The 27656-nt window shown below is 37.7% G+C and overlaps 1 protein-coding gene across 1 annotated transcript in view; it reads left to right on the plus strand.

Moving 5' to 3' along the window:
- The window catches only part of HCN1 (hyperpolarization activated cyclic nucleotide gated potassium channel 1), a 452456-nt gene extending 425046 nt beyond the window's left edge, over positions 1 to 27410 (plus strand). Inside the window, exons 7-8 of the mRNA XM_015101304.4 lie at positions 20150 to 20314; positions 23807 to 27410. Coding sequence (XP_014956790.2) covers positions 20150 to 20314; positions 23807 to 24675 — 1034 coding nt within the window. The 3' untranslated portion in view covers positions 24676 to 27410. The remainder of the gene's footprint in view (positions 1 to 20149; positions 20315 to 23806) is intronic.
- The last annotated feature ends 246 nt before the right edge of the window (positions 27411 to 27656 follow it).

Consider the following 27656-nt stretch of genomic DNA (forward strand, 5'->3'; position numbering starts at 1 on the left):
CTTTTCTCAGCTATTTGTAAGGCCTCCTCAAAAAACCATTTTGCCTTTTTGCATTTCTTTTTTGGAGGGATGGTTTTGATCACCATCTTCTGTACAGTGTTACGAACCTCTGTCCATAGTTCTTCAGGCATTCTTTCAGGTCTAATCCTTTGAATCTCTTTGTCACTTCCACTGTATAATCGTAAGGGAATTGATTTAGGTCATACCTGACAAATACTGCTTCTAACCAATTTGAGAGAAATGAGTTACTAGTAGGTTTAATGTCAGAAAGGTTTCTATGGATGCCAAAGTTTTGCTTGATTTTTTTTTTTTCCAAAACAACCTTCATCTTACATTCACTTAGAGGACAGTTACCCTTCTGTGGTTTTTCTTTACATCTACATTCAAAATTGTGGGTGCCTCATCACACAGAGAAGCTTCATTTCACAGGGCTTCTCAGAAGAGATCATTTCTTGGTGCTATAGCTTTATTTCATGCAAATTCCCGTCATCTCATACTCTTGATTATTGTCAAAACTTCTTTTCAACCCTTTATTTTAACTGGTAAGAATCTCCTTCTTAGTTCATTTTATAAGACAACCCTAAATCAATATCCTTGTGTCATAAACCAGAAAATTTGAAAGAATAAATTTGCCTTCAAGAGAAAAAGGGGTTGAATGCCTTTCCAAAATTTGGCATGATATCTAGAGAGTTAGTTCTCCCCATACTATTCTATATAATCTCCTTTTCTAAGACAATATTATATAAACAAATTTCTCCCTTAAAAGCATTGCAATCCGACTGTCGGTCAAGACCAAACTTGTTATCTAAAGAGGAATATTCTCTATGACAATCAAAATCCTATAATCCTGTGAAACTGCTATTTTTTTCAATTCCAGAAAAATCTCCTTATAAATTCTTCTCTGAACCTGTTCTCATGATTATTTCATTCCAGTGGCCTTTATTTCCCCTCCCACTGCCTTTCCCCATCCTCTCCATCCTCATGGCCTAAGCACTGTAATTCCTGTACTTCTTTTGGAGCCTACCTAAGACCTTCAGTGCCACCAAAACTGTACAAACTGAACTTTTTAGATTTTTATAAACCAGCAGATAACTTAACTTTGGGATTATTCTCAAGCTCTTGTTACATACTGTATTTGAATTTCTAATGAATTATAAAAGCTTTGAGTCAGGATCAGTGTCTTTCATTTCTTTTATAGTTCCCACAGTTTCCACCAATGTGCTGGTACAAGAAAACCATTCATTGACCTGAATTTATTCTATCCCTGAAATTCCTTTCCTTTTTGCCACCTTTTCCCAACTTATCTTAAAACAAAAAACCCTATTTTATATGCAAATCTGACTGCTAGAAGAATTAATTTCCCAAAAAGGTCCATCACTGCCATTACCTAAGACATTTTAGAAATGTGCTCTCCGGCCCCACTCTAGACATATTATATCCTAATATGCTTTTTAGCAAGACACTAGCATGCATAAAGTGATTTTTATGCATTTTAAAATGTGGGAAATGTTGCACTAAAGAATCCAGTCTGAATCAGTTGTAAAAATTGCCACTAAAGAATTCATTCTGAATCAGTGATCTTTGATTTTTACATTCAATAAGCCAGGAAAATATGTATTTAAATCTCTTTTTTATCATTCACATGTATGTGTGTGTGTGTGAAAAGGAGAGGAAGACAAAGAACCAGGGGAAAACTTGGGGGATAAGCAATTTTTTGCTTTAGTAAACTCACCTCAGAATTATCTAGTGAATATATTTTCTATTTAGACTATTATTTCTCCTGTACTTTTTTTTTCCATTTTGTGTTAAACCACATAGGAAAACAGAGCTGTCAAGATATTACTTCAAAAAATACAATTGAGGTATCTAAGAGCGGAAATCATTTGATGAATTTTTAAAAAGCGGGCTGCTTTTTAAAGGCATTTATAATTCAAAGTGTTTGATTAACTTTTAAAGAGTTGAGTGCTAGTAGATTTAAAATCAAAAGGAAAGATTTGGAGTGGTCTGGTAGATTTTTAAAGAAGGATAGAAGCAGGAAAACTGTGGCCTTACTCTTCTTAGCTTTGATATTTTTATGTGATTTTTGTTCTAATCACAAAACACATCCTTTTTAATCTTCTGTATATCATGTGAGCTACCATGGGAATACTAGTGATGGTTTCTTATCTACCCAGTAGATATTCTGAAAATCATTGCAATACTTCATAAAGTATCTTAACTTGCCAGTGACAAGTGGTATAAATGTATAGTATATATCAGTTTATAAATAGTATCATGAAATTATGCAGACATTAGGCGATTGAAGAGTCACAATGAAAAGACAGATATTGTTAGGTAATCCAAGTCTATGCCCCGGCTAGTAATGCTGAAGAAGCTGAAGTTGAATGGTTCTATGAAGACCTATAAGACCTTCTAGAACTAACAACCAAAAAAGATGTCCTTTTCATTATAGGGGACTGGAATGCAAAAGTAGTAAGCCAAGAAACACCTGGAGTAACAGGCAAATTTGGCCTTGGAATACAGAATGAAGCAGGGCAAAGGCTAATAGAGTATTGCCAAGAGAATGCACTGGTCATAGCAAACACCCTCTTCCAACAACACAAGAGAAAACTCTACACATGGACATCACCAGATGGGCAATACCAAAATCAGACTGATTATATTCTTTGTGCCAAAAATGGAGAAGCTCTATAGAGTCAGCAAAAAGAAGACCAGGAGCTGACTGTGGCTGAGATCATGAACTCCTTATTGCCATTTTCAGACTTAAATTGAAAAAAGTAGGGAAAACCACTAGACCATTCAGGTATGACCTAAATCAAATTCCTTATGATTATACAGTGGAAGTGACAAATAGATTCAATGGATTAGATCTGACAGACAGAATGTCTGATGAACTATGGATGAGGTTCATGACATTATATAGGAGACAGGGATCAAGACCATCCCCAAGAAAAAGAAATGCAAAATAGCAAAATGGTTGCCTGAGGAGCCCTTACAAATAGCTGTGAAAGAAGAGAAGCGAAAAGTAAAAGAGAAAAGGAAACATACACCCATTTGAATGCAGAGTTCCAAAGAATAGCAAGGAGAGATAAGAAAGCCTTCCTCAGTGCAAAGAAATAGAGGAAAACAATAGAATGGGAAAGACTAGAGATCTCTTCAAGAAAATTAGAGATACCAAGGGAATATTTCATGCACAGATGGGCTCAATAAAGAACAGAAATGGTATGGACCTAACAGAAGCAGAAGATATTAAGAAGAGGTGGCAAGAATACACAGAAGAACTGTACAAAAAAGATCTTCATTACCCAAATAATCATGATGGTGTGATCACTCACCTAGATTCAGACATCCTAGAATGCAAAGTCAAGTGGACCTTAGGAAGCATCACTACAAACAAAGCTACTGGAGGTGATAGAATTCTAGCTGAGCTCAGTATGCCAGTAGGTTTGGAAAACTGGAAATGGCCACAGGACTGGAAAAGGTCAGTTTTCATTCCAATCCCAAAGGAAGGCAATGCCAAAGAGTGCTCAAACTACCACACAATTGCACTCATCTCACAGGCTAGTAAAGTAATGCTCAAAATTCTCCTAGCCAGGCTTCAACAGTATGTGAACCGTGGACTTCCAGAAGTTCAATCTGGTTTTAGAAAAGGCAGAGGAACCAGAGGTCAAATTGCCAACATCTGTAGGATCATCAAAAAAGCAAAAGAGTTCCAGAAAAACATCTATTTCTGCTTTATTGACTATGCCAAAGCTTTTCACTGCATGGATCACAAAAAACTGGAAAATTCATAAAGAGATGAGAATACCAGACCACCTGACCTCCCTCTTGAGAAATCTGTATGTAGGTCAGGAAGCAACAGTTAGAACTAGTCATGGAACAACAGACTGTTTCCAAATTGTGAAAGGAGTGCATCGAGGCTGTATATTATCACCCTGCTTATTTAACTTCTATGCAGAGTATATCATGAGAAATGCTGGGCTGGATGAAGCACAACCTGGAATCAAGATTTCTGGGAGAAATATCAATAACCTCAGATATGCAGATGACACCACCCTTACGACAGAAAATGAAGAACTAAAGAGCCCCTTGATGAAAGTGAAAGAGGAGAGTGAAAAAGTTGGCTTAAAACTCATCATTCAGAAAACTAAGATCATGGCATCTGGTCCCATCATTTCATGTCAAATAGATGAAGAAACAGTGAAAACAGTGATAGACTTTATTTTGGAGGGCTCCAAAATCACTGCAGATGGTGATTGCAGCATGAAATTAAATGACACTTACTCCTTGGGAGAAAAGTTATGACCAACCTAGAGCATATTCAAAAGCAGAGACATTACTTTGACAACAAAGGTCCATCTAGTCAAGGCTATGGTTTTTCCAGTAGTTAAATATGGATGTGAGACTTGGACTGTAAAGAAATCTGATCGCCAACGAATGATGCTTTTGAACTGTGGTGCTGGAGGACTTGAGAGTCCCTTGGACAGCAAGGAAATCCAACCAGTCCATCCTAAAGGAAATCAGTCCTGAATATTCATTGGAAGGACTGATGCTGAAGCTGAAACTCCAATACTGTGACCACCTGATGCGAAGAACTTACTCTTTTGAAAAGACCCTGATGCTGGGAAAGATTGATGGTGGGAGAAGAAGGGGACGACAGAGGATGACATGGTTGGATGGCATCACTGACTCCTTGGACAGGAGTTTGAGTATAATCTGGGAGTTGGTGATGGTCAGGGAGGCCTGGCGTTTTGCGGTTCATGGGGTCGCAAAGAGTCGGACATGACTGAGCAACTGAACTGAATTGATCCTAAGGAAGGGGAAGGGGAGAGGGGTTAAGGAGTGAAAACTATAAACCTTAATAGAAACTTCCACGTATCCAACAGAATAAAACAATAATGTTCTAAAGTATTTGAGATCATTAGGAACCAGATAAAAGAGGAGAGCAATGTAGCATCTGGTGAATAACATCAATGCCCCTCAAAAAGGTCTAGCTCTTTGGGCTGTTGTGTTCAAATGTGAGTACTTTGTTTTATGAAGAATGCTTGCAACCTGGTCTAAGTCTTTCTGCTCCTTATCAATTGACTCTTTTATCCCTCATTTTGTGAACCAGGTTATATTGCATCACTTAGACTATTGTGTGATATTGTATGGTAAGGGCTTGACATTGCAAGTTAGATTGGTGTACTTTTCTTTCAATACCTCATAGTTAAGCATCGAGAAATATCACATAAACAAATAAGGGCAATCATGTGCTGTAGAGGCTATGTTGCAACAGGATCAAAACTGTGTGGAGGCACAAAGGTGAATTCTCCCTGGGTAATTAAGAAAAAGATATCCATCAGTATGAAGCCATCTTATTTGAGACAAGTCTAAAGAAATGGGATGGTTAGATTATGAACAAATTGCTTCATAAACAGTTTGGTGGGTATGGGAGATTGTCATTATCTTTCACCAATTTAGAGGGTTATTGAACATATGAAACATCACTTTTTCCTCATTCTAGCACTTAGAGACAAAATCACAGGGAAAAATTCAGAGATAGGAAAAGCAACATAAAGGAAAAAGGAAGGGAACTCAGGTTGTGAGAGGGTCCATACTGTACTAAGCTTGTACCAGGTACCTTATAAACATTGTTTTAGGTAAACCTCATAACAATTTTGCCAATGCATAACTTGTCTGAGGTGTTACTACTAGAGTCAGTACTCACAGCCCTGGCTGGTCACCCTAATCCTAGTTTTTAAAAGAAATAAATTAACCAAACATATGGGGAAAGCTCATATTACAAAGCAATAACTTTAAATGACTAAATAACAGAATAAGCAGCAGTAGAGGACACTAGTAACTGTGCAAGTATAACTGTGTCTCTGGGATTGAAATAATCAGATCTTTAGAAAAAAAGCAAAATTGGGTATTTGGTTTCCTAGGATATTTATCATGCTGCAAAATCTATCTACATATAATACAATCTGTATATCAAAATACATTATATCTAATCTCTTTCAGAAAATTATAAAAAGTGAAAATTTTCAAAATACATTAAATACCACAAAATTTACATCTATTTTATGTTTTATGCATGCATGCTCAGTCTTGTCTGGTTCTTTGTGACCTCATAGACTGTAGCCCTCCAGGCTCCTCTGTCCCAGAATTTCCCAGGCAAAAATATTGCATTTTCTCTAGAGGATCTTCCCACCCCAGGAATTGAACCCCCCATGTTTTATCCACTCTAAATTTCTTTAGCTCCTTATATTCAGATCCATTTGACACTTAAAGTGCTTCTATCACCATGCTTGATATACAAATTGATTTAAGCCAGATGTTACCATATCCTATGCCAATTTACTAATTCACTAGTATGAATATGGAAAGATTATAAATACAAATAGAAAACAAAGAAGTGATATTTCCTCTCATGCATTATTATGAGACACTGGATTAGAAACCCAAGTAATTTCTAGGAACTTAGTATTTTAAGACACAACAGAATTACTTTTATTTCCTCATATTGGGTGCAAAAGAAGGAAGCAACTCTGCTTAGGTTAATATAAGGTTAATATAATCAGTTCAGTTCAGTTCAGTCGCTCAGTCGTATCCGACTCTTTGCGACCCCATGAATCGCAGCATGCCCAGGCCTCCCTGTCCATCACCAACTCCCGGAGTTCACTCAGACTCATGTCCATCGAGTCAGTGATGCCATCCAGCCATGTCATCCTCCGTTGTCCCCTTCTCCTCCTGCCCCCAATCCCTCCCAGCATCAGAGTCTTTTCCAATGAGTCAACTCTTCGCATGATGTGGCCCAAGTACTGGAGTTTCAGCTTCAGCGTCATTCCCTCCAAAGAAATCCCAGGGCTGATCTCCAACCAAGTACAAATTTTCCCATAAATTCTAGAAACTCAGGTTAAAAATTTTCATTGACTTAGAAATTTCTGTCATGAGTTCCTGATTAACTCTATTTACGGTGATGTCAAGTTCCGTTTTAGAGATCAGAGAAATAGTGCTGAATTGAAAAATATTTGAGGCCATTTGACTTACCTTATAAAACAACTGTTTATATAGGTGATAGTAATGTCAGGTGGACTGAAATGTTTATAATCAAAGTTAACTAATGTCTGAAAAAATAGCACTGGGTGGTTAATATATACCTTAAAGATTATTGAAAGTAGGTGTGCTGTGCTGTGCTTAGTCACTTAGTCATGTCTGACTCTTTGTGACCCCATGGACTATACCCACCAGACTCCTCTGTCCATGAGGATTCTCCAGGCAAGAATACTGGAGTGGGTTGCCTTGCCCTCCTCCAGGGGATCTTCCCAACCCAGGGATTGACTTCAGGTCTCCTGCATTGCAGGTGGATTCTTTACCGTCTAAGCCACCAAGAAAGCTCATTAAAAGTATACAAATGTATGTATGTGGTATATGGCTCAGATGGTAAAGAATCTGCTTGCAGTTCAGGAGACCCAGTTTCAGTTTCCAGGTTGAGACAATCCCCTGGAGAAGGGAATGGCAACCCACTCCAGTATTCTTGTCTGGAGAATCCCATAGACAGAGGAGCTTGGCGGGCTATAGTCCATGGGGTTACAAAGAGTCAGACATGACTGAGTGAATAACAAACACACACACACCCACACGCACACGTATATGGGCTTCCAAGGTGGCACTAGTGGTAAAGAACTCACCTGGCAATATAGGAGACTTAAGAGACATGAGTTCAATCTCTGGGTCAGGAAGATCCCCTGGAGAAGTGCATGGCAGCCCACTCGTCTTCTTGCCTAGAGAACTCCATGGACAGAGAAGTCTGATGGGCTACAGTTCATAGGGTCGCAAAGAGTTGGACAGGACTGAAGTAACTTAGCAGGCGTGTGTGTGTGTGTGTGTGTGTGTGTGTGTGTGTGTAGTGTGGGAGGCCAAATTTAATCTCCCTGGACACGTCTTCCAATACTGAAGTTGGAAACAGAGATTTATAATACTCCTGTAATGGGATGCATTACTCTCAGTTTCCCTCTTGCTGTGCTTAGTTGCTGTTGTGTCTGACTCTTTGCGACCCCATGGACTGTATCCCGCCAGGCTTGTCTGTCCATGGGGATTCTCCAGGCAGGAATACTGGAATGGGTTACCCTCCTCCAGGGGATCTTCCCAACCCAGGGATCAAACCCAGGTCTCCTGCATTGCAAACGAATAGGGAAACCCCAGTTTTTCTCTTAGATAAGTGAAATAACCTGTAAAGAAAATAACTTATTTTGTAAAGAAAAACAGAAGAATCATGCAGAATTAAAACTAATATTCCAAGTTTCCATTACTTGTGCACTTAATTATCATTTAGAAATTGGTATCCTGATGAAAGGATGTATTTCCAAGTAAATTTGCACTGAAATTTTAAAAGCCGTGATTACACCTCTAGGAAAATCCTAGTTGAGTACTCTAGAATAAACAAACAAGGAAAATAAGCAGAAAGATTGAATCAAGCAACAGGATCTAGAAAATATGATAGAAGAATCTGTTTTAAAAAAAGTTACATCTGTAAGCCACACTCCGCTTATTCTTTTGGAGTTCAATTTTATTTCATTTTTTAATTTCATTTTGTTGTATTTTATTTTCCTTGTGCAGCAATCTGAGCACAAAAGAAAGTTAATTTTCTACTTGGTGAGTAGGAACATATCAACATTGAAGAAAACATTATCAAACCTTCTGGATACTCTCTCCATTATACACACATGGCACAAAAACCCCAAAGATATATCACGTTGTTTACCTGGTAGCTCAGTGGCAAAGGATCTACACGGGATTCTCTTCAATTAATAAGTGGGTACCCAAAATAACTTAAAATCAAGAGAAAATTAATTTACAAAAAAAACCAAAACACCTACTCCATTCATATGGAATCTGGAAATTCAATTCATGAAATCTAAGACTTTTAGAATCAAGTTTAATTTTTCTCATTGCTAAATGTGTGGTATTGTTTATTTCAGTTCATGAAACAAAGTGTTTGGAAAAATTAAACAAAAAGAGAACTATTTAAATTGTTTTTTTTTTCTCTCACACTAACCAGTGACTATTTCTAGAATATACCTCATGAATATACTCTAATTTGTTCTGTTTCTCACTAAGAAATTATTGAGATGCTGAGAGAGAATGGCAAAGGAGTTTTGTGCTGGGAATGAACACAGTTCATTAGCTAACTTCTGGAAGGACTTTGCTAGTATAAATCTATCTTTAGCCCTTAGTTTTTCCATGGGTGATTGAAATCCGTTTTGTAGAACATGTTGCATGTTGGTTCAGTGATTCAATTCAGCAAACATTAAGCACCTCACAGATGCCATGGGGGAACCAAAGATATAAAAACCAATGGAACTTTAGATAGAAAATATGACTGAAGTCTGAAATTACAGATTAAATGTTGATTTAACTATAGAGATGAAACTGAATTTTATATTTTACAGATGAATAGATGAAGGTCCAGAGAAGTATTTGTGCAAATATTCACACCCAAGATCAGTCAGTTTGAGAGAGTAACACAGGACTCCTAATCTCCAGGCCAATACTCTTTATAATACATCCAGAAAAAAACAAACAAACTCTAAAATAAGCTAAGAATTTGAATGCGTGTATATAGCTGAGCTGGGGCTTCCCTGGTGGCTCCATGGTAAAGAATGCACTTGCAGTGCAGGAGATTCAAGCTCAAACCATGGGTCAGGAAGATCCCCTGTCAGAGAAAATGACAACCCACTCCTGTATTCTTGCCTGGAAAATCTCATGGACAGAGAAGCCTGGCGAGCTACAGTCCATGGGTTCACAAAGAGTTGGACATCAATATGACTGAGCATGCAGGCATATAGCTGAATCAGCAGGTGACCATCACTGCTGCATATAATCACCAAGAAAGCACTCTACTTCATTAGTTGGCAAGAAATAGACCAAACTGAAAAATCAGTTTTGATTCAAAATTTACAAAAGATAAAGAATTACAGGGGTGGGAGGTGGGAGGGGGATTCAGGATTGGGGGCTCATATATACCCATGGCGGATTCATGTCAATGTATGGCAAAACCAATACAGTATTGTAAAGTAAAAATAAAATTTTAAAAAAGGAGAAAAAATAAAGCAAAATAAATAAAAATAAATAAAATAAAATATATTACTTCAGCAAAAAAAAAGAATTACATAATTGCATTTATTTTCAATAAAATTTAATTAAGAAGTAAGAGGAACTAGAGATCAAATTGCCAACATCTGTTAGATCATCAAAAAAGCAAAAGAGTTCCAGAAAAACATCTATTTCTGCTTTATTGACTATGCCAAAGCTTTTAACTGTGTGGATCACAACAAACTGTGGAAAATTCTTCAAGAGATCGGAATACCAGACCACCTGACATGCCTCTTGAGAAACCTATATGCAGGTCAGGAAACAACAGTTAGAACTGGACATGGAACAACAGACTGGTTCCAAATAGGAAAAGGAGTACCTCAAGGCTGTATATTGTCACCCTGCTTATTTAACTTTTATGCAGAGTACATCATGAGAAACACTGGGCTGGAGGAAGCACAAGCTGGAATCAAGATTGGGGGGAGAAATATCAATAACCTCAGATATGCAGATGATACCACCCTTATGGCAGAAAGTGAAGAACTTAAGAGCCTCTTGATGAAAGTGAAAGAGGAGAGTAAAAAAGTTGCCTTAAAACTCAACATTCGGAAAACGAAGATCATGGCATCTGATCCCATCACATCATGGGAAATAGGTGGGGAAACAAAGGAAACAGTGACAAACTTTATTTTGGGGGTCTCTAAAATCACTGCAGATAGTGACTGTAGCCATGAAATTAGAAGACGCTTGCTCTTTGGAAGAAAAGTTATGACCAACATAGACAGCATATTAAAATGCAGAGATATTATTTTGCCAACAAAGGTCTGTCTAGTCAAGGCTATGGTTTTTCCAGTAGTCATGCATGGATGTGAGAGTTGGACTACAAAGAAAGCTGAACACCAAAGAATTGATGCTTTTGAACTGTGGTGTTGGAAAAGACTCTTGGGAGTCCCTTGGACTGCAAGAAGATCCAACCAGTCCATCCTAAAGGAAATCAGTCCTGAATCTTCATTGGGAGGACTGATGCTGAAGCTGAAACTCCAATACTTTGGCCACCTGATGAGAAGAACAGACTCATTTGAAAAGACTCTGATGCTGGGAAAGATTGAAGGTGGAAGGAGAAGGGGTTGACAGAGGATGAGATGGTTGGATGGCATCACAAACTCAATGGACATGAGTTTAAATAAACACCAGGAGTTGGTGATGGACCGGGAGGCCTGGTGTGCTGTGGTTCATGGGTTTGCAAAGAGTCGGACACAACTGAGTGACTGAACTGAACTGACTGAACTAAAGAAGTAAGATTTGCTGGACATCTCTGAAGTTTTACCGAGATAGCAATATACGAGCTTTTAAGGTTAAAAGAGACTGAAAAGTGAAAGTCACTTAGTCATGTCCAACTCTTTGTGACCCCATGAACTGTAGTCCATGAAGTTCTCCAGGCCAGAATACTGGAGTGAGTACCCTTTCCCTTCTCCTGGGGATCTTCCTAACACAGGGATCGAACCCAGGTATTCCACATTGCAGGTGGATTCTTTACCAGCTGAGCCACAGGGAAGCTTAAGAATACTGGAATGGGAAACCTATCCTTCTCCAAGTGGTCTTCCCTATCCAGGAATCAAACTGGGATCTCCTGCATTGCAGGCAGATTCTTTACCAACTGAGCTATCAGGGAAAAAATACTGAACAGCATCATAAAAAGGGTAAGGTCTCATAACACATGTATTCATTTTTATTTAAAAAGCATCCTCCATTAAGATTTCTTTTCTTATCAAAGGCAGTATTTAACTGATTCATCAGTAAGTAATGGGGACCTTTACCATGTAATGCATGTCCCTTTGCTTCATTTAGCTACATATATTATACTTTGATCATATGAAAACTCCAGATGATAGAGGTCAACAATCATTAGAGAATAATTTAGAGAAATCATGAATACATTTATATCTATGCTGAAGTAAAACTATTTTTACTATATCTCCAAAATGAGTATGAGTAGCTATATTTTTTCTAATCTTTATATGTATTTTTAAAATACAAAATATAGAAACACATACTCATTGTAAAAAGTGTTCAAATAATTTTTCAGCATACAGAAAAGTAAATAAAAATCCATTTCTTACTTAAGATGTTACCATGTCTTTATATCTTCCCTTTCTAGAAACCAAATTAAAAGTAGTAAAAGAATATTGTGAAGTTTTATCTTCACAATTAAAAGAAACAAATGTGGGGAGGAAGTCTTTCCCTGTATGGACACGGTTTATGTGAAGATGTAGAGTGCTGCTTTCAGCTTGTGATCATGAGAAGTCAACCAAAAAAATAAAATCATGTCAGCATAGTGCGTTGGCATCGCTGAGATGTTAACTTAGCACTAGCCTCACCTACTCCCAGATTTTTGCTTTGTAATATAATTATTTTATTGGTAAACCGGTATAATTTAGGTATACTGTAACATGCAATTAAGAAAACTTGGAAGTGAGAGGATATGCTGAAGTTTTTAGAGGTACATGTAGATGTCCAAGTTCATCACACCTTATGCATTAAATATGTACAGTTCTTTTGCATATCAATTATACCTCAAAAAAGCTGGGTTTCTGGTTTGAGGTTTTGTTTTGTTTTTAAAGAACAATAAGGATATAAATTGTATTTCAAGACAAGAGAAATGGTGTTATGAACTCAGTGTCCATGCTTCCAACCAAATCCAAATTCAATAAGTTGAACCCCTACCCTGCAATGAGATGGAATTTGGAAGTGGAAACTTACATAGTGAGAGTGAGATGAGGTGATAGGGGGCATCTCAGGTGGTGCAGTGGAAAAGAATCTGCCTGCTAAAGCAGGAGACTCCAGAGACATGAGTTTTGATCTCTGGGTCAGGAAAATTCCCTGGAAAAGGAAATGGCAACCCACTCGAGTATTCTTGCATGGGAAATCCCATGGACAGAGGAGCCTGGCGGGCGGCAGTTCATGGGGTCGCAAAGAGACAGCCATGGCTGAGCACACTGAGTATTTGTTGGGGTGATAGGCGTGGTGTCTTCCTGATAGGATTGATGAGCATATTCATCAAGGAAAAGAGGGGCGCTCTCCCGGTCTCTGCCATGTGAGGACACAATATGAACATGGCCAACTGCAAGCCAGGAAGAGTGCTCTCACCAGAACTCAGCCATCCAGTCACCCTGATTTGGGACCTCCAGCCTCCAGAACTGTGAAGAAATAAATTTCTGATGTTCAGGACATTTTTTTTTTTCTAATTATGCTGGTGGTTACTAATGAAACTTGAAGGAAAAGTAGAGGGAGCTTGGAATATATAAGCTCAGAGCTGTGACCAAAGAGAGAGCAAAGCTCCTGGCAGAATGCTAGAAAAGCTGCTACTAAGAAACAGTATGATGTCAGAGGGCCACCTGAAAAGTGAAGGAGACAACCGTGATTTATGGAAGGCCTGTGTACATTACACTAGACTCTGTCCCTCCCTCCACATTGCAGAACAGCCTGTGACCAAGCGTGTCTTTTCCTGAGGGGAGAAAAAAGCCAGTGGTTGTTCTCTAAAGCAATTGAACAAAGCGGAGAACTAGAACAAGTAAGAGATTGGTAACCTTGGAGTACAGCCTCCCTCGTTCTAGCATTTAGGGAAATATGAGAATAAACTTCACCCTTAAAGAAAAACTCCAAATTCATATATTCTGCCACATCACTGGAGTTTTCATCCTCAAGTAGAAATGGACATCAATAGGTTCTTTGAAAAAAACATTCAATATATTACAAGGGGAAAATCCAAACACAGAGACAGAAATAATGATTCTAGAGAAAGAAGAAAGAATTCAGAAAACAACAGAAATTAAATATAAAAGATAATAAAAATAAAATATATTTTATTTATTTTTGTAATAAAGATAAAATATATTTTAAAACTTCTTGGATTTTTTTCTTTTACATTATTACTGCAACATGTTTTACATATATAATTCAGTCACTTAAAGTAAACAATTCAGTCTTTTAAAAATTTCCCAAATTATGAAGCCAACACTATGCAAACCAAACAGGTCAAGTTTTTATCATCCCCATAAGGTTCTTCCTTCCCACTTACTGTTAATCTCCTTTTCTACCCACTTCCCCAAGCAACCATTAATCTGTTGATTTAGTCGCTAAGTCATGTCCGACTCTTGCGCCCCCATGTACTGTAGCCCTCCAGGCTCCTCTGTCCATTGAATTCTCCAGACAAGAATACTGGAGTGAGTTGATCTTTCCTTCTCCAGGACTAGTCTGTTATATATCCGAATAGATTTGCTATTTATATCAGTGGTAGCATGTACTATGTGGACTGTCATGGCTTGCTTTTTTCATTATGTTTGTGGAATATTCTGAGGTTCAACCATATTGTAGCATATGTCCATCATTCAAAACTAGAACTCTTAACAACTACTGGAAGATAGATGATATTATATCCCCAACAAAAGAGGAAGATATAATGAAAAAGCCACAAACATGGGAAAATGAAAAGCATTTTTAAATTGAAAATGTAAGTGCCAAAATAAAAATACATTAAACATAATGAAAGGTAAAAAGTGAGGAAATCACCCACACTAGTAATTCACCATTATTAGGTTAGTTTTAATTCCTTCCTATCTTGTTTTCTTTTTCTATTCTGTGCACTTAGATATTAATTTATAAGTAACATTTAAAAAATAAAAGTTATTTCAACCTAGAGGGGTGGGATGGGGAGGGAGATGGGAGGGTGTTTCAAAAGGGAGGGGATATATGTATACCTATTGTTGATTCATGTTGAGATTTGACAGAAAACAACAACATTCTATAAAGCAATTGTCCTTCAATAAAAAAATAAAAAGAACCAATTTAGATAAAGGAAAGTCAAAAAAAGAAAAAATATAAACAGTATATCTACATAAGAGAATATTTTCCAACCAGAGCAGTGCATATTGGAAGATTTTATTGTCACTGGTAGATTTTATTACTCGCACTATATGTGATCATTTTTTTCATGCTATAGTTACAATGTTGTATCCTAATTTTCTCACTTCAGCTTTCATGACCATTCAACTATTAACAGAGACTTTAAAAGCTTTACTTTTAATAACTGCTACATTGTTGATTCTGATTCTTGATTTATTTAAGGCAATTCCATATTTTCAGATGCAGTCATAAATGCATAGTGTATATCACTATATCAGTGTTCTGATTACAGACTATTTCCTTAGGCTAGATTGTCAAGTGAAATTTCTGGTTAGAGTATGGATACAGTTTAAGGTCTTTGTTATGTGTCATTGAGTCATTTTCCATGAGGCTTATAATCATTCTATATGAAAATACAGATTGGAAAGCAGCACTTAGCAATAAAAATATTTCTAATCAGTTTGTTTGACGTAATTTAGCAATTATAAGTTGTATATAATACTAGCACTATAGTGACACAGGAATTTACTTTTAAGATAGGATTTAAAATACTTTTATTACATTTTTTAGATTAGAAAAGCCTAGATTCCATGGTATAGTAATATACTTTACGCTTAAACATTGACCAATAGAGATTTGTCTTCCTACACACACCAAAGGTACACACACACAAACATGCACACAAATGTGAACAGTTCACAATATTATTTTTTTCAATTTTAATCACATTTATTTATTTCTAATTTTACAAGTAAGGAATGTTCATTGCAGACAAATAGAACTACATGAAAGCATGGCGTAAAAAGGAATGATCACCTAGAAACCCCATCCTGCAGAAATAACTACCATTAGCATGTTGATGCGTTTCTTCCATGTCTACATATTTTTTTTAGTAATTGAAGTACAATTAACCTACAACACTATGTTATTTCTAAATGCACAATTCTTTTAACATTTCTACTAGATTTATATTTGGTTGATCTACTACTTTATTGTATATTTGCCTTTATGAATGAGATTTTTTTCTTTCATAGCATTCATATTTAATGTTCTGTTCTTTTCTTTTTTGCTTAGAGAAGTCCCTTTAACATTTCTTGTAAAACTGGTTTGTGGTGCTGAACTCTTTCAGCTTTTTCTTGTTTATAGAAATATCTATGTCTCTTTCTAATTTGAATGATAGCTTTGCTGGGTAGAGTATTCTTGGTTGTAGGTTTCTTCCTTCATCACTTTAAATATATTGTGCCACTCTCTTCTGCCCTGCAAAGGTTTTGCTAAAAGCTCAGCTCTTGTTCACATGCTAGTAAAGTAATGCTCAAAATTCTCCAAGCCAGGCTTCAGCAATACGTGAACCATGAACTTCCTGATGTTCAAGCTGGTTTTAGAAAAGGCAGAGGAACCAGAGATCAAACTGCCAATATCCGCTGGATCATGGAAAAGCAAGAGAGTTCCAGAAAACATCTATTTCTGCTTTATTGACTATGCCAAAGCCTTTGACTGTGTGGATCACAATAAACTGTGGAAAATTCTGAAAGACATGGGAATACCAGACCACCTAACCTGCCTCTTGAGAAATCTGTATGCAGGTCAGGAAGCAACTGTTAGAACTGGACATGGAACAACAGACTGGTTCCAAATAGGAAAAGGAGTACGTCAAGGCTGTATATTGTCACCCTGTTTATTTAACTTATATGCAGAGTACACCATGAGAAACGCTGGACTGGAAGAAGCACAAGCTGGAATCAAGATTGCTGGGAGAAATATCAAGAACCTCAGCTATGCAGATGACACCACCCTTATGGCAGAAAGTGAAGAGGAACTCAAAAGCCTCTTGATGAAAGTGAAAGAGGAGAGTGAAAAAGTTGGCTTAAAGCTCAACATTCAGAAAACGAAGTTCATGGCATCCAGTCCCATCACTTCATGGGAAATAGATGGGGAAACAGTGGAAACAGTGTCGGACTTTAGTTTTGGGGGCTCCAAAATCACTACAGATGGTGATTGCAGCCATGAAATTAAATGACACCTACTCCTTGGAAGAAAAGTTATGACCAACCTTGATAGTATATTCAAAAGCAGAGACATTACTTTGCCAACAAAGGTCCATCTAGTCAAGGCTATGGTTTTTCCTGTGGTCATGTATGGATGTGAGAATTGAACTGTGAAGAAGGCTGAGCGCCGAAGAATTGATGCTTTTGAACTGTGGTGTTGGAGAAGACTCTTGAGAGTCCCTTGGACTGCAAGGAGATCCAACCAGTCCATTCTGGAGGAGATCAGCCCTGGGATTTCTTTGGAAGGAATGATGCTAAAGCTGAAACTCCAGTACTTTGGCCACCTCATGCGAAGAGTTGACTCACTGGAAAAGACCCTGATGCTGGGAGGGATTGGGGGCAAGAAGAGAAGGGGACGACAGAGGATGAGATGGCTGGATGGCATCACTGACTCGATGGATGTGAGTCTGAGTGAACTCTGGGAGTTGGTGATGGACAGGGAAGCCTGGCGTGCTGTGATTCATGGGGTCACAGAGAGTCGGACACGACTGAGCGACTGAATTGAACTGAACTGAACTGAAAAGCTCAGCAGATGATCTTATGGGAGTTCCATTGTATGTAACTAGTTGCTTTTAGTTTGCTGCTTTTAATCTTCCCTGTTTATCTTTAATTTTTGCCTTTTTAATTATAATGTGTCTCAGGGTGGCCCCCTTGGGTTGATCATCCCTGGGCCTCTCTGTGCTTCCTGGACCTGGACTGTCTATTTCCTTTCCCAAGTTAGGGAATTTTTCAGCTATTATTTCTTCAAATTGTTCTCTGCCGCCTTTTCCTCTCTTCTCCTTCTAGGATTCTAATAATACAAATGTTAATAAGCTTAATGATGTCCCAAAGTTCTTTTAAAGTATACTTAAAAAAAAACAACTTTTTTTTCTGTTCAAACTGGGTGATTTTTTACTACTCTTTTTTCCAGTTTGCTGACTCAGGCCTCTGTATCATCTAATGTAACTTTGACTCCGGCTACTGTAGAGGTTGCTGGCTGCTGCTTTGTCTAGGTTTGAGAGATGCCAGCATGGCTGGCTGCATGGACCAGAGAGTCCCAGGGCTAGTGCTGACCAGTTAGTGGATGGGGCTGGGTTCTAGTGTTAATAAGATAGAAGGAGGATTCCAAAGTGGTGCTTACCAGCACCACTGACTTTAGGGTATAATGAGCTCTCAAAAATGGATGCCACCAGTATCTGTGTACTCAGGGTATGTCCCAGTTGCCTCCTGCCAATCCAGGAGACTCTAAAAGATCAGCTAGTAGGTTTGACCCCAGATCCTTCAAATTATTGCTTTTTGAATGTTGGAGGGTATGAGGTTTTGCAGATACTCTTATAGAGTCTATTTCCCACAGCACCCCCACTCTCCAGAATGCAAGTTCCACTGGCCTTAAAGCTAGACTTTTTCCGGGAATCTCTTTCAGGACTCACAGGCTGGGGAGCCTATCATCAGGTTCAGGCTCCCCTCTCCTTAAAAGGAATCTCTGCCATTTTGATTATCGTGTCTGTGGGCCACCTACCCAGGGTTATGGGACTTAAGTGTACAGCATGTCTGCCTCTTCTACCCATCTTGCTCTAATTCCTTCTTTATATCTGTAGTTGTAGAAGATCTTTCCTGCTAGTCTTCCGGCCGTTCACATCAATAATTGCTCTGTAAGCAGTTGTAATTTTGGTGTGCCTAAAGGAGGAGGTGACCTCAGTGACTTCCTCTTTGGCCACCTTGGCCACACCACAATATTATTTATTAAATTTGAAACATCTGCCAGTATGAACAACAACAGTGTAACTGGTGGCTTAGGTGGCATTTCCTAAGATCTTTTCAATTGCCAGATTAGTTCAGATGCACATCTTTAGTACTCCCACAGTGCCTGCATATTATTATTCTTACCAGATTGAGTTTAAATGAATTCTTAACTAAAATGAATCTTTTTATTTTTATTACCAGCATATAATTAACACAAAAGAAGATATTGTTTGATTAATGCTTCCAGTTCTAACATCAAGGACATAATGCCTACCACATAATTTACTTATGATGTTTATCAATATGAACTGAAATTCTTTAAATAAGTTTAGAGGAGTGTGAATTTAGGCCCTTTGCAATAATGATTTTGCTATATTTCCTTTTGTTGGGAGTGTGTATTTCAGAAATACTTCCATTCTTTTTTTGTTTCTAATATGTTATTTTGAAGCAACATTTTTCTATTACTTTAAATTTTTTAAAGTAACATCTACAGGATTTTAATAAATAAATTTTGGAAAATGAAATAGAAAATCATCACTTTTGTCATTAATTTTACCTAATATGAAAATACAAATTTGCAAATATTTGCTTACCATATATTGGGAATCAAAGTTTCAACAAAGGATTTTCCTTAGAAATTACATAAATGAAAAATTCCTTTATGCATTTAGAACATAATTTTTATACTGATCTTATTTGGAATATATGAACTACTTAAAGCATTCCTATAATGCATACATGTGACCCTGTGACCCAACTGTGCTTGATCATAAGACTTTCTAAGCCAGTGATTTGGTGCTCACTTCCCTGGTGGCTCAGATGGTAAAGAATCTGCCTGCAATGTAGGAGACCCAGGTTCGAACCCTGGGTTAGGGAGATCCCCTGGAGAAGAGAATGGCAACCTACTCAAGTATTCTTGCCTGGAGAATTCCATAGACAGAGTCTGGAGGGGTATAGTCCATGAGGTTGCAAAGGGTCAGACATGACTGAGCAACTAACACTTTAAGCACTTGGTTTCCGTCTATAAGATACCATCTCCTGTCTGTCTTCCAGAATTCATAAAAACTTTTATCTGAGCATGATCTCTTTCTGTTTTCAACTCCATTTTGTATTTATTATTCTTTTTTCTGCAACTTTTTGTTATTTGAGGGGAATTTAAATGAGAGGTGGGGGAGATAAATTTGTTTCAACTTTTCTCAATTGTTTTAAAAAAAGAATATTTTAAGATTAAGTATTAGCAGTTGGATACTTTTAATTATCAAAAGGGATTTTCTGAAAAAATATAAAATGTGGCTAATCACTGGTTTCTCAAACCATGAGACTTTTTTTTTTTTTGAGGTAGGTCTTAATGGCCTTTTAAAGAAAATTACCTAACATATCTTTCTTCTTTGTTTTTATAGAGATTTGCTTGCTGACCAAGGGAAGGCGCACTGCCAGTGTTCGAGCTGATACATATTGTCGTCTTTACTCACTTTCTGTGGACAATTTCAATGAGGTCCTGGAGGAATATCCAATGATGAGAAGAGCCTTTGAGACGGTTGCCATTGACCGATTAGATAGGATAGGTACTGTTTATTTTCTTCTTTACTTATAATTCACTTTTAATTTAGTGGTTGAGTATATATTTGCAGTCATAAGTCCCAAATGCTAGTTTACAGGTTATTTATTAACCAGCATAGAAACAGCAATTACCTGTAGCCACATTTCTAGAAAGATCTGAGGCACTAACTTTCTCTTCTAAGTATTCTAGGTTTGTTTATTCATCTCTGTTTTTACTAGCTACACAGTCTGATTTCCTCAGTGATACCAAAAGGTAAAAACAATGATTACAAATTCTAGATGGCATTAAAATAGATCTAAAAATACAATAGTATGAGTCTACATTACAAACTATATTTTATCACGTTTTCTCTTAAATTTTGAGGATCAACCTTATACTTATTCTTACATTACAAATTGAAAATAATTGTCCATTTTACTTGTCACAGTAGAAACTTTAATGTTTGTAATACAGACTCATGCAGAAAAAGCCTTAATAGAAATGCCCACATAGATGCTTTATTTTCAAATATCAACTTATTTTAAAATCTTTTCTGCTCTCAAAATATTGATATATAAAGCCTTACTAGTTACACTAGTTTAAACATTTGAATAATTGCCATTGTAAAATTAGATCAGATTGGCTTGCTGTTAACTTCCCAAGATATGCTGGAACATTCTGATGTCAGAAGGTGGTATGCATTCATTTTCAACACCCAAATTCTCCTCCCCCACCAGACCCTTCTCTGCTCCCTTTCCCAGCTTAACTCAACTAGTCTTCAAATTTCAATTTAAACATCATTTCCCTGCAGAAACCTATGACCTTCCACTCCTCCTTAATAGTTTGAGCACCCTGGATATGTTCTCCCATACCCCTGGGATGTTCCTCCATCACAGTACAGCTTTTATTATTTAAATTGCTCTAGAGATGCTAAGCTTTATGAATGAAAAGATCATGTCTAATTCACTGTTACATTCACAGTACCTGGTACACAATGAATATTGTTGAAGAGAGTTAGGGAGGGATGAAGGAATCAATGAACTCAAAGGAGATGGGGTTGGGATTACTGAAAAGTAAACAAAGAGGTACTTCAACTGCATTCTTATTAAAGGTAAGGACTTTTGATTGATGTTACGGTTATTTTAGCCTTTCTTCTACACTTTACATCTTTCTTTTCCTCTATATTAGTAGGACAGAAGACTGCATAAGGATCTGAAATTTGGTTAGGAGAAGTAAAGGTAGTATTTGGACATTACCATTATAGACATACCAAGGGTTCCCAGGTGGCACAATAGTAATGAGTAATAGAATCCACTCGCCAATGCAGGAGACACAAGAGATGCGGATTCAGTCCCCGAGTCAAGAAGATCCCCAGGAGAAGGAAATGGCAACCCACTCCAGTATTCTTGTCAGGGAAGTCCCATGGACAGAGGAGCCAGGAGGGCTGCAGTCCATGGGGTTGGAAGAAGTCAGACATGGCTGAGCACATATGCACACCAGACACAACACGCATATTAAAAGCCATATTGATGACTTAGAGGCTTTAACAGGACCTAGTGTCCAGGAGACAGTGCCCATGAAAGACGTGAGTATTCCTGAAAGCATCTTTATTTAATTTGAAAATAACTTCCCTCTTTGTGGTACATGAGTGTTCAGAGTAGAACCAGAGACTAATTTCTGAACATATGAATTTCTTCCTAAGCCAACTAGCCATATTTTGAAAAGCATTAAAGTCAAGGTATTTCAACAGAGACTTTATGTTACTCTGATAGAGCATCTCTCTCATATAATTCACTACAATAATTTTTATAAGAAAAATTTGCATGAAATTATTTTAATTACATAAAATTGCAAGTGAGCACCAGTATTTGCATTTTTAATCTTCACAAAATTCCAACAGTGCATTAAAAGTTATAGTATTTTTCCACAAGGGCCCAGATACTCAGATTATGAAATGTTGACTATTCACATGACCACAAAAACTATCCTTCTCACTTTTGGGGTCATTGCTTATAAATGCATATACTGTAGTTAAAGATAATATGTTAAGTAAGAATTTATATTTTCTGCTAATATAGAAGTCTTTGTTCTTTGAGAAATTAGGACAATTCTGTAAAAAGAGAAGTAACTTCAGATTGGCAGTCATTTTAAATGATTGCCTTTCCTAGCAGCCAAGTAAATTATAATACCACATTTCTATTCAAATATATTCCTTGTTGGTTTCGATGTGATACTTTATTTAGTGATTGGCAAATTGATTTACTTTTCAGGTATCATATTTACAAAGGCATTATTTTATTGATGTCATTTAAAAATCACTAATTTTCCCCCTTTTCATCAGCCTACAATTAATGTTAATTGTTATTTTTTCAGAGAATGTCTTGTTAATGCAAACTAAAGACAATAGCAAGAAGAGATAGTGCTTATTGAGGTTCTAGAGGGAGCTAAGCACTTGCCATACATCAGTGCCCCTTGATCCTCACAACAACCTCTCAGAAGAGGAAAGATTATGAAAAAGTTCTCAATCTGGCTGCACATAAGAATCCCCTGACAAAATCTGATTATAAAGTACCAAAATCTGGACCCTTGTCTGGTTATTCTCATTCAGTTGTTAGCGTACAGCTGGAAATCAGTAACTCTTATCACTCCAGCAATGAGATAAATACACAGGAGAGCAGAGAATCACTGGCGTAGGGCACTGGTCAAAAGCAAAGGCCTTTCTTTCTCAGACATGCATGCAACAGTCCCCCAGACATCAGAGTAAATGGCAGCACCTGGTGCAACAAGTGGGTGAGGCCCAGGAGACTTCATTTCCAGCAAACACTCACATGACAGAGATGCTGCTGCTTCGTAGTCTGTAGACAATCTGATCAGATCTACTGCTTTCCTGCCCAGCTCTGTCACTTATTAACCATGTTTTGTTGGGCATTGGTCTTAACCTCTCTATGTTCCAGTCTCCTTTTAGGTGAAGTAGAATTATAAGCACACCTACCTCAAAGAGTTGAGGATTATATAAAATAAATAAAGGGACAAGGAAAGCCTGGCGTGCTGCACTCCACGGGGTCACAAAGAGTCAGACAGGACTTGGCAACTGGAGAACAACAAAAGCCTTAGGCAGAGTACTTGTCACATAGTATGTTTTCCATTGACCTTTCTTGAAAAAGGAACTTGAAACTGAAATCTTGCTGTCAGACCCATCCTGTTCCAAGTGCCCTGTTTTCTCTCAGGGTAGCCCTCAGGCTATTTCTTCATTGCTCCATTTCTTCAGTAAGATGGCTTTTGCCATATTACAGACTTTTCAACTTGACTCCTGTGGAAGGTAAGACTTACCAGAAAGATACGGGAAGCATGAGAGGCAGGAGGCACGTTTCTATTTGGTGTCTAAAGGTAAGTGCTCAACTTTTAAGCTTCTTCAATGCAACACTGCCATCCTCCTGTTTGCAGAAGCCACTGGTGGTTGGAGTTGTCATCAGTCATTTGTAGACTTTCTAAGTGCCTATCTTCCTTTCGCTGACAGGGAAGAAAAATTCAATTCTCCTGCAAAAGTTCCAGAAGGATCTGAACACGGGTGTTTTCAACAATCAGGAGAACGAGATCCTGAAGCAGATTGTGAAACACGACAGGGAAATGGTGCAGGCAATCCCTCCCCTCAATTACCCTCAAATGACAGCCCTGAATTCCACCTCTTCAACTACTACCCCGACCTCTCGCCTGAGGACACAGTCGCCGCCAGTGTACACAGCCACCAGTCTGTCTCATAGCAACCTGCACTCCCCCAGCCCCAGCACCCAGACCCCCCAGCCGTCAGCCATCCTCTCACCCTGCTCCTACACCACCGCTGTCTGCAGCCCTCCTGTACAGAGCCCGCTAGCCACTCGAACTTTCCACTATGCGTCCCCCACGGCTTCCCAGTTGTCCCTCATTCAGCAGCAGCAGGTTCAGCAGCCACCGCAGCCCCAGCAGCCACCCCAACCTCCACAGACCCCCGGCAGCTCCACACCGAAAAATGAAGTTCACAAGAGCACGCAGGCGCTTCACAACACCAGCCTGACCCGAGAAGTCAGGCCCCTCTCGGCCTCGCAGCCCTCGCTGCCCCATGAGGTCTCCACCCTGATCTCCAGACCGCATCCCACTGTGGGCGAGTCCCTGGCCTCCATCCCTCAACCCGTGACCACAGTCCACGGCTCGGGCCTGCAGGCTGGGGGCAGGGGCACCGTCCCCCAGCGAGTCACCCTGTTCCGACAGATGTCGTCGGGAGCCATCCCCCCCCACCGAGGAGTCCCCCCGGCCCCCCCTCCACCAGCAGCCGCTCATCCGAGAGAGGCGCCCTCAGTCTTAACTACAGACCCAGAGGCAGAAAAGCCACGATTTGCTTCAAATTTATGATCCCTGCTGATTGTCAAAGCAGAAAGAAATACTCTAACGAACTGAGGCGCTTCTCAGATCTGATTTTATTCTATCTCCTGATAGATCCCTCTAGCCTACTATGAAGAGATATTTTAGACAGCTCTGGCCTACATGCAAAATGTAAAATATATATATATATATAAATATGCTATTAAATCTATATCTGAAAATCTCAAGAGAAGTTCAAAAGACTTGTTTAGCATTCAGTGTTATATGTCTTCCTTTCTTTAAATCATTAAAGGATTTCAAATGTTGTTGTAAGATTATTTATTTTTAACCTACTTTTACTTAATTCCTTTGATATATGTATTTCTCTATTTTATGAAGAGTTCTTGGATTCCATGGAAACAAACCTCTGATTTTAAAAAGGCAACTCAAGTGAACTGAATAGCACCAATCAAAACTTCTCTCATTAGCTGTGTCTCTGCATCTAAATTGTTAATCATTAATTACAGAGGATTAAATAGCAAATCGCATTTTCTAAATCTAAATTGTATTTTGGTGCTTTGAATTTTGAATTAGGTTAAAGAACACACCATATGCTTGGCCATGGTAGGAGACTAGCATTGGCTATGATCTCTGTAGTCATAGAGATATGACTGTCTCTAACCTCAAACATGTTCATTGATCTTTTAGAAAGCTGAAGGGATATTTCTCTTCAAGTGTTACCAGACTTTTACCAAGACTCAATCAATGTTAGCTGTAAATAACTGTTTCAACCCAAATAAAAATAGTTCTTCTGTGCTGTATGAAGGTGAAAGTCATTGTTTAAGAATTTAGTTTTACTGCTTCACTTCAAAACTTAGAGTTTTAAATTTTACAAAACCTAATTGTGACAATTATTCAACTGTAATGCAATGGCTTGAAACCTACAATATTATTTTAACCTGCAATGTTTTATGCAAAATTGTATGCTTGGTTCTACAAATTGCTTGTATTATACCAAAAATCATTACTTTTCTTCTTTCTTGCCATAATCAAGCATCTGAAAATAGGCCCTGCATGCTTAGGGGGAAAAAAAAGTAGGTTCAAAGCAGTCATTGTAGGGGAAAGCTTACAGTATTTCTCATTTCTAGAAAAGTATAACCATTCATTAATTGCCTATCTTAAAATTCCTGTAAGGCTGACTTGGATCTCTGACTTAAGTCTAGAAGTGAGGTTTTCACTTTCATTTAATGTTATTATTATCTTTATCATTTAAATGACAATTTGTAAACTACAGCTTGATTTGGAGTTGCCAGTGTGTTCTGTGTCTTTCACTGTAGTTGGTAGTTTACTGTGGTGTTAATTTAAAAAATAAATACACTATAGCATCATCTGTTGGGAACATACACTTGCTCTTTGTGTATTGTTAACTAAATGGTTAGTAAATCTTTCAGGAATGTGGTGACTAACATAGCCCTTAGAAAGCAGGTTTGTTATTTAAAATGTGCTGAAAAAAGTACAGACCTGGTGACATTAAGCAGGAGGTCAAAGTCAGTGTCTGCGAGCATCGTTATCTTTTTGTGTTGTGTGTATGTTTTCTTAACTCTGTTCATGATCTGTGAACATCTGCTTCTTCTCAAAGAAGTCCCTTAGAAATCATTTGTGCCTAACACACCCCTCGAATATGGTGGATGACTGGAACACAATTGGAAGATTCCCAATAACAGACTCCTGTAAATAACCCGAGTTAAGAGAATGACCTAAAGTGGAGGTCTTCCGTATCTCTGACACTGGCAATGCGTTTAAGAAGAATTTAACAAAGATCATGCACTAAATGGAGCAGGGCCTCCAGACAGACTTGAGGATGGAAAACAAGAGCAAAACTCTAAAACGGATCTATGCCGCCTGTTATGCCTTTTATGGATATAATACTTATAATACCAAAATGAGTTGTTATGTTTAATTTCTAACAAATTCTAGCTTGTGTGAAAGGAATCAACAGTGCTAAACAATGTGTAATCATGAACATGCTGGTGACCTATGATGGAGTGTCAGGAGTGGTGTAAGAAAGGGATTGTTCAGTCTACCTAGGACCTATGGGGAAGCTGCAAGACCATTTACATATCAGTACAAAACTCCTTTATTTTATTAAAATACTGATAATTAACTTCAATTTATTAAGATCATTATTGGTCCTTTGAATTATTAAAGGTTTACATTTGATAGAACTAATGGGTTTGGTAGTGAAATATTTTTATATATATAAATGTTTGGTTTTTTATTTTGAGCACTATTGAGAAACATAAGCAAAATTGAATTGCATGGTCTTTCAGTGCAACCATAAAGTTTTTATTCACTTTGTAACAGAATGGACAAAAACAAAGAACCCTAAGGTTTATATGTTAAACTAATAAAGTGGTACAGGGTAAATTATATACATATATGTATGAATATATATATTTAGGTTAAGAAGAAAATTGACTCACATTCCTGTAACATAAAAGTTCATTACTAGTTGAAAAGTGACCACTTTTCTCTGTACATAGTTAAGCCCATAAGTATGGAGTTTTAAACTGTACAGAAAGAAATGTATTTCTGAAAAGACTGATCTTTCTGCTGCTGGGAAAATAGTAGAATAGCTGATTCTCACAACAACTGTATGATCAGGGATGAATTAGATAATTTCTTTTGTCTTTGCTCAAAGCCATACATATATAAATATATATAAAGATTGTTAATAAATTCAACAAAAAATAAACTAAAATCATGAATATTTTATTTTATCAATATACATTAGTCAAACATTTTATTTAAGAGTATAGATTTGCCTCTGTCTTTCTGTCTTTATATCATCAGATGTCCAAGAGGGCTTTTACTTGATAATCATCATAAAATTAATTATAGATATTCTCTAACTATAGAAAGAAAAGAACTTAAATAGAACGTGGATTTTCCAGCTATCCCTGTGTATTTTTCCTCTTCTGTACTGTACAAGATGAGTTTTTTTTCTTCTTCACGCTGCACTTTCTTAGCAT

This window comes from Ovis aries, chromosome 16, assembly GCF_016772045.2.
Source record: "Ovis aries strain OAR_USU_Benz2616 breed Rambouillet chromosome 16, ARS-UI_Ramb_v3.0, whole genome shotgun sequence".
In the NCBI taxonomy this organism is placed as follows: Eukaryota; Metazoa; Chordata; class Mammalia; order Artiodactyla; family Bovidae; genus Ovis; species Ovis aries.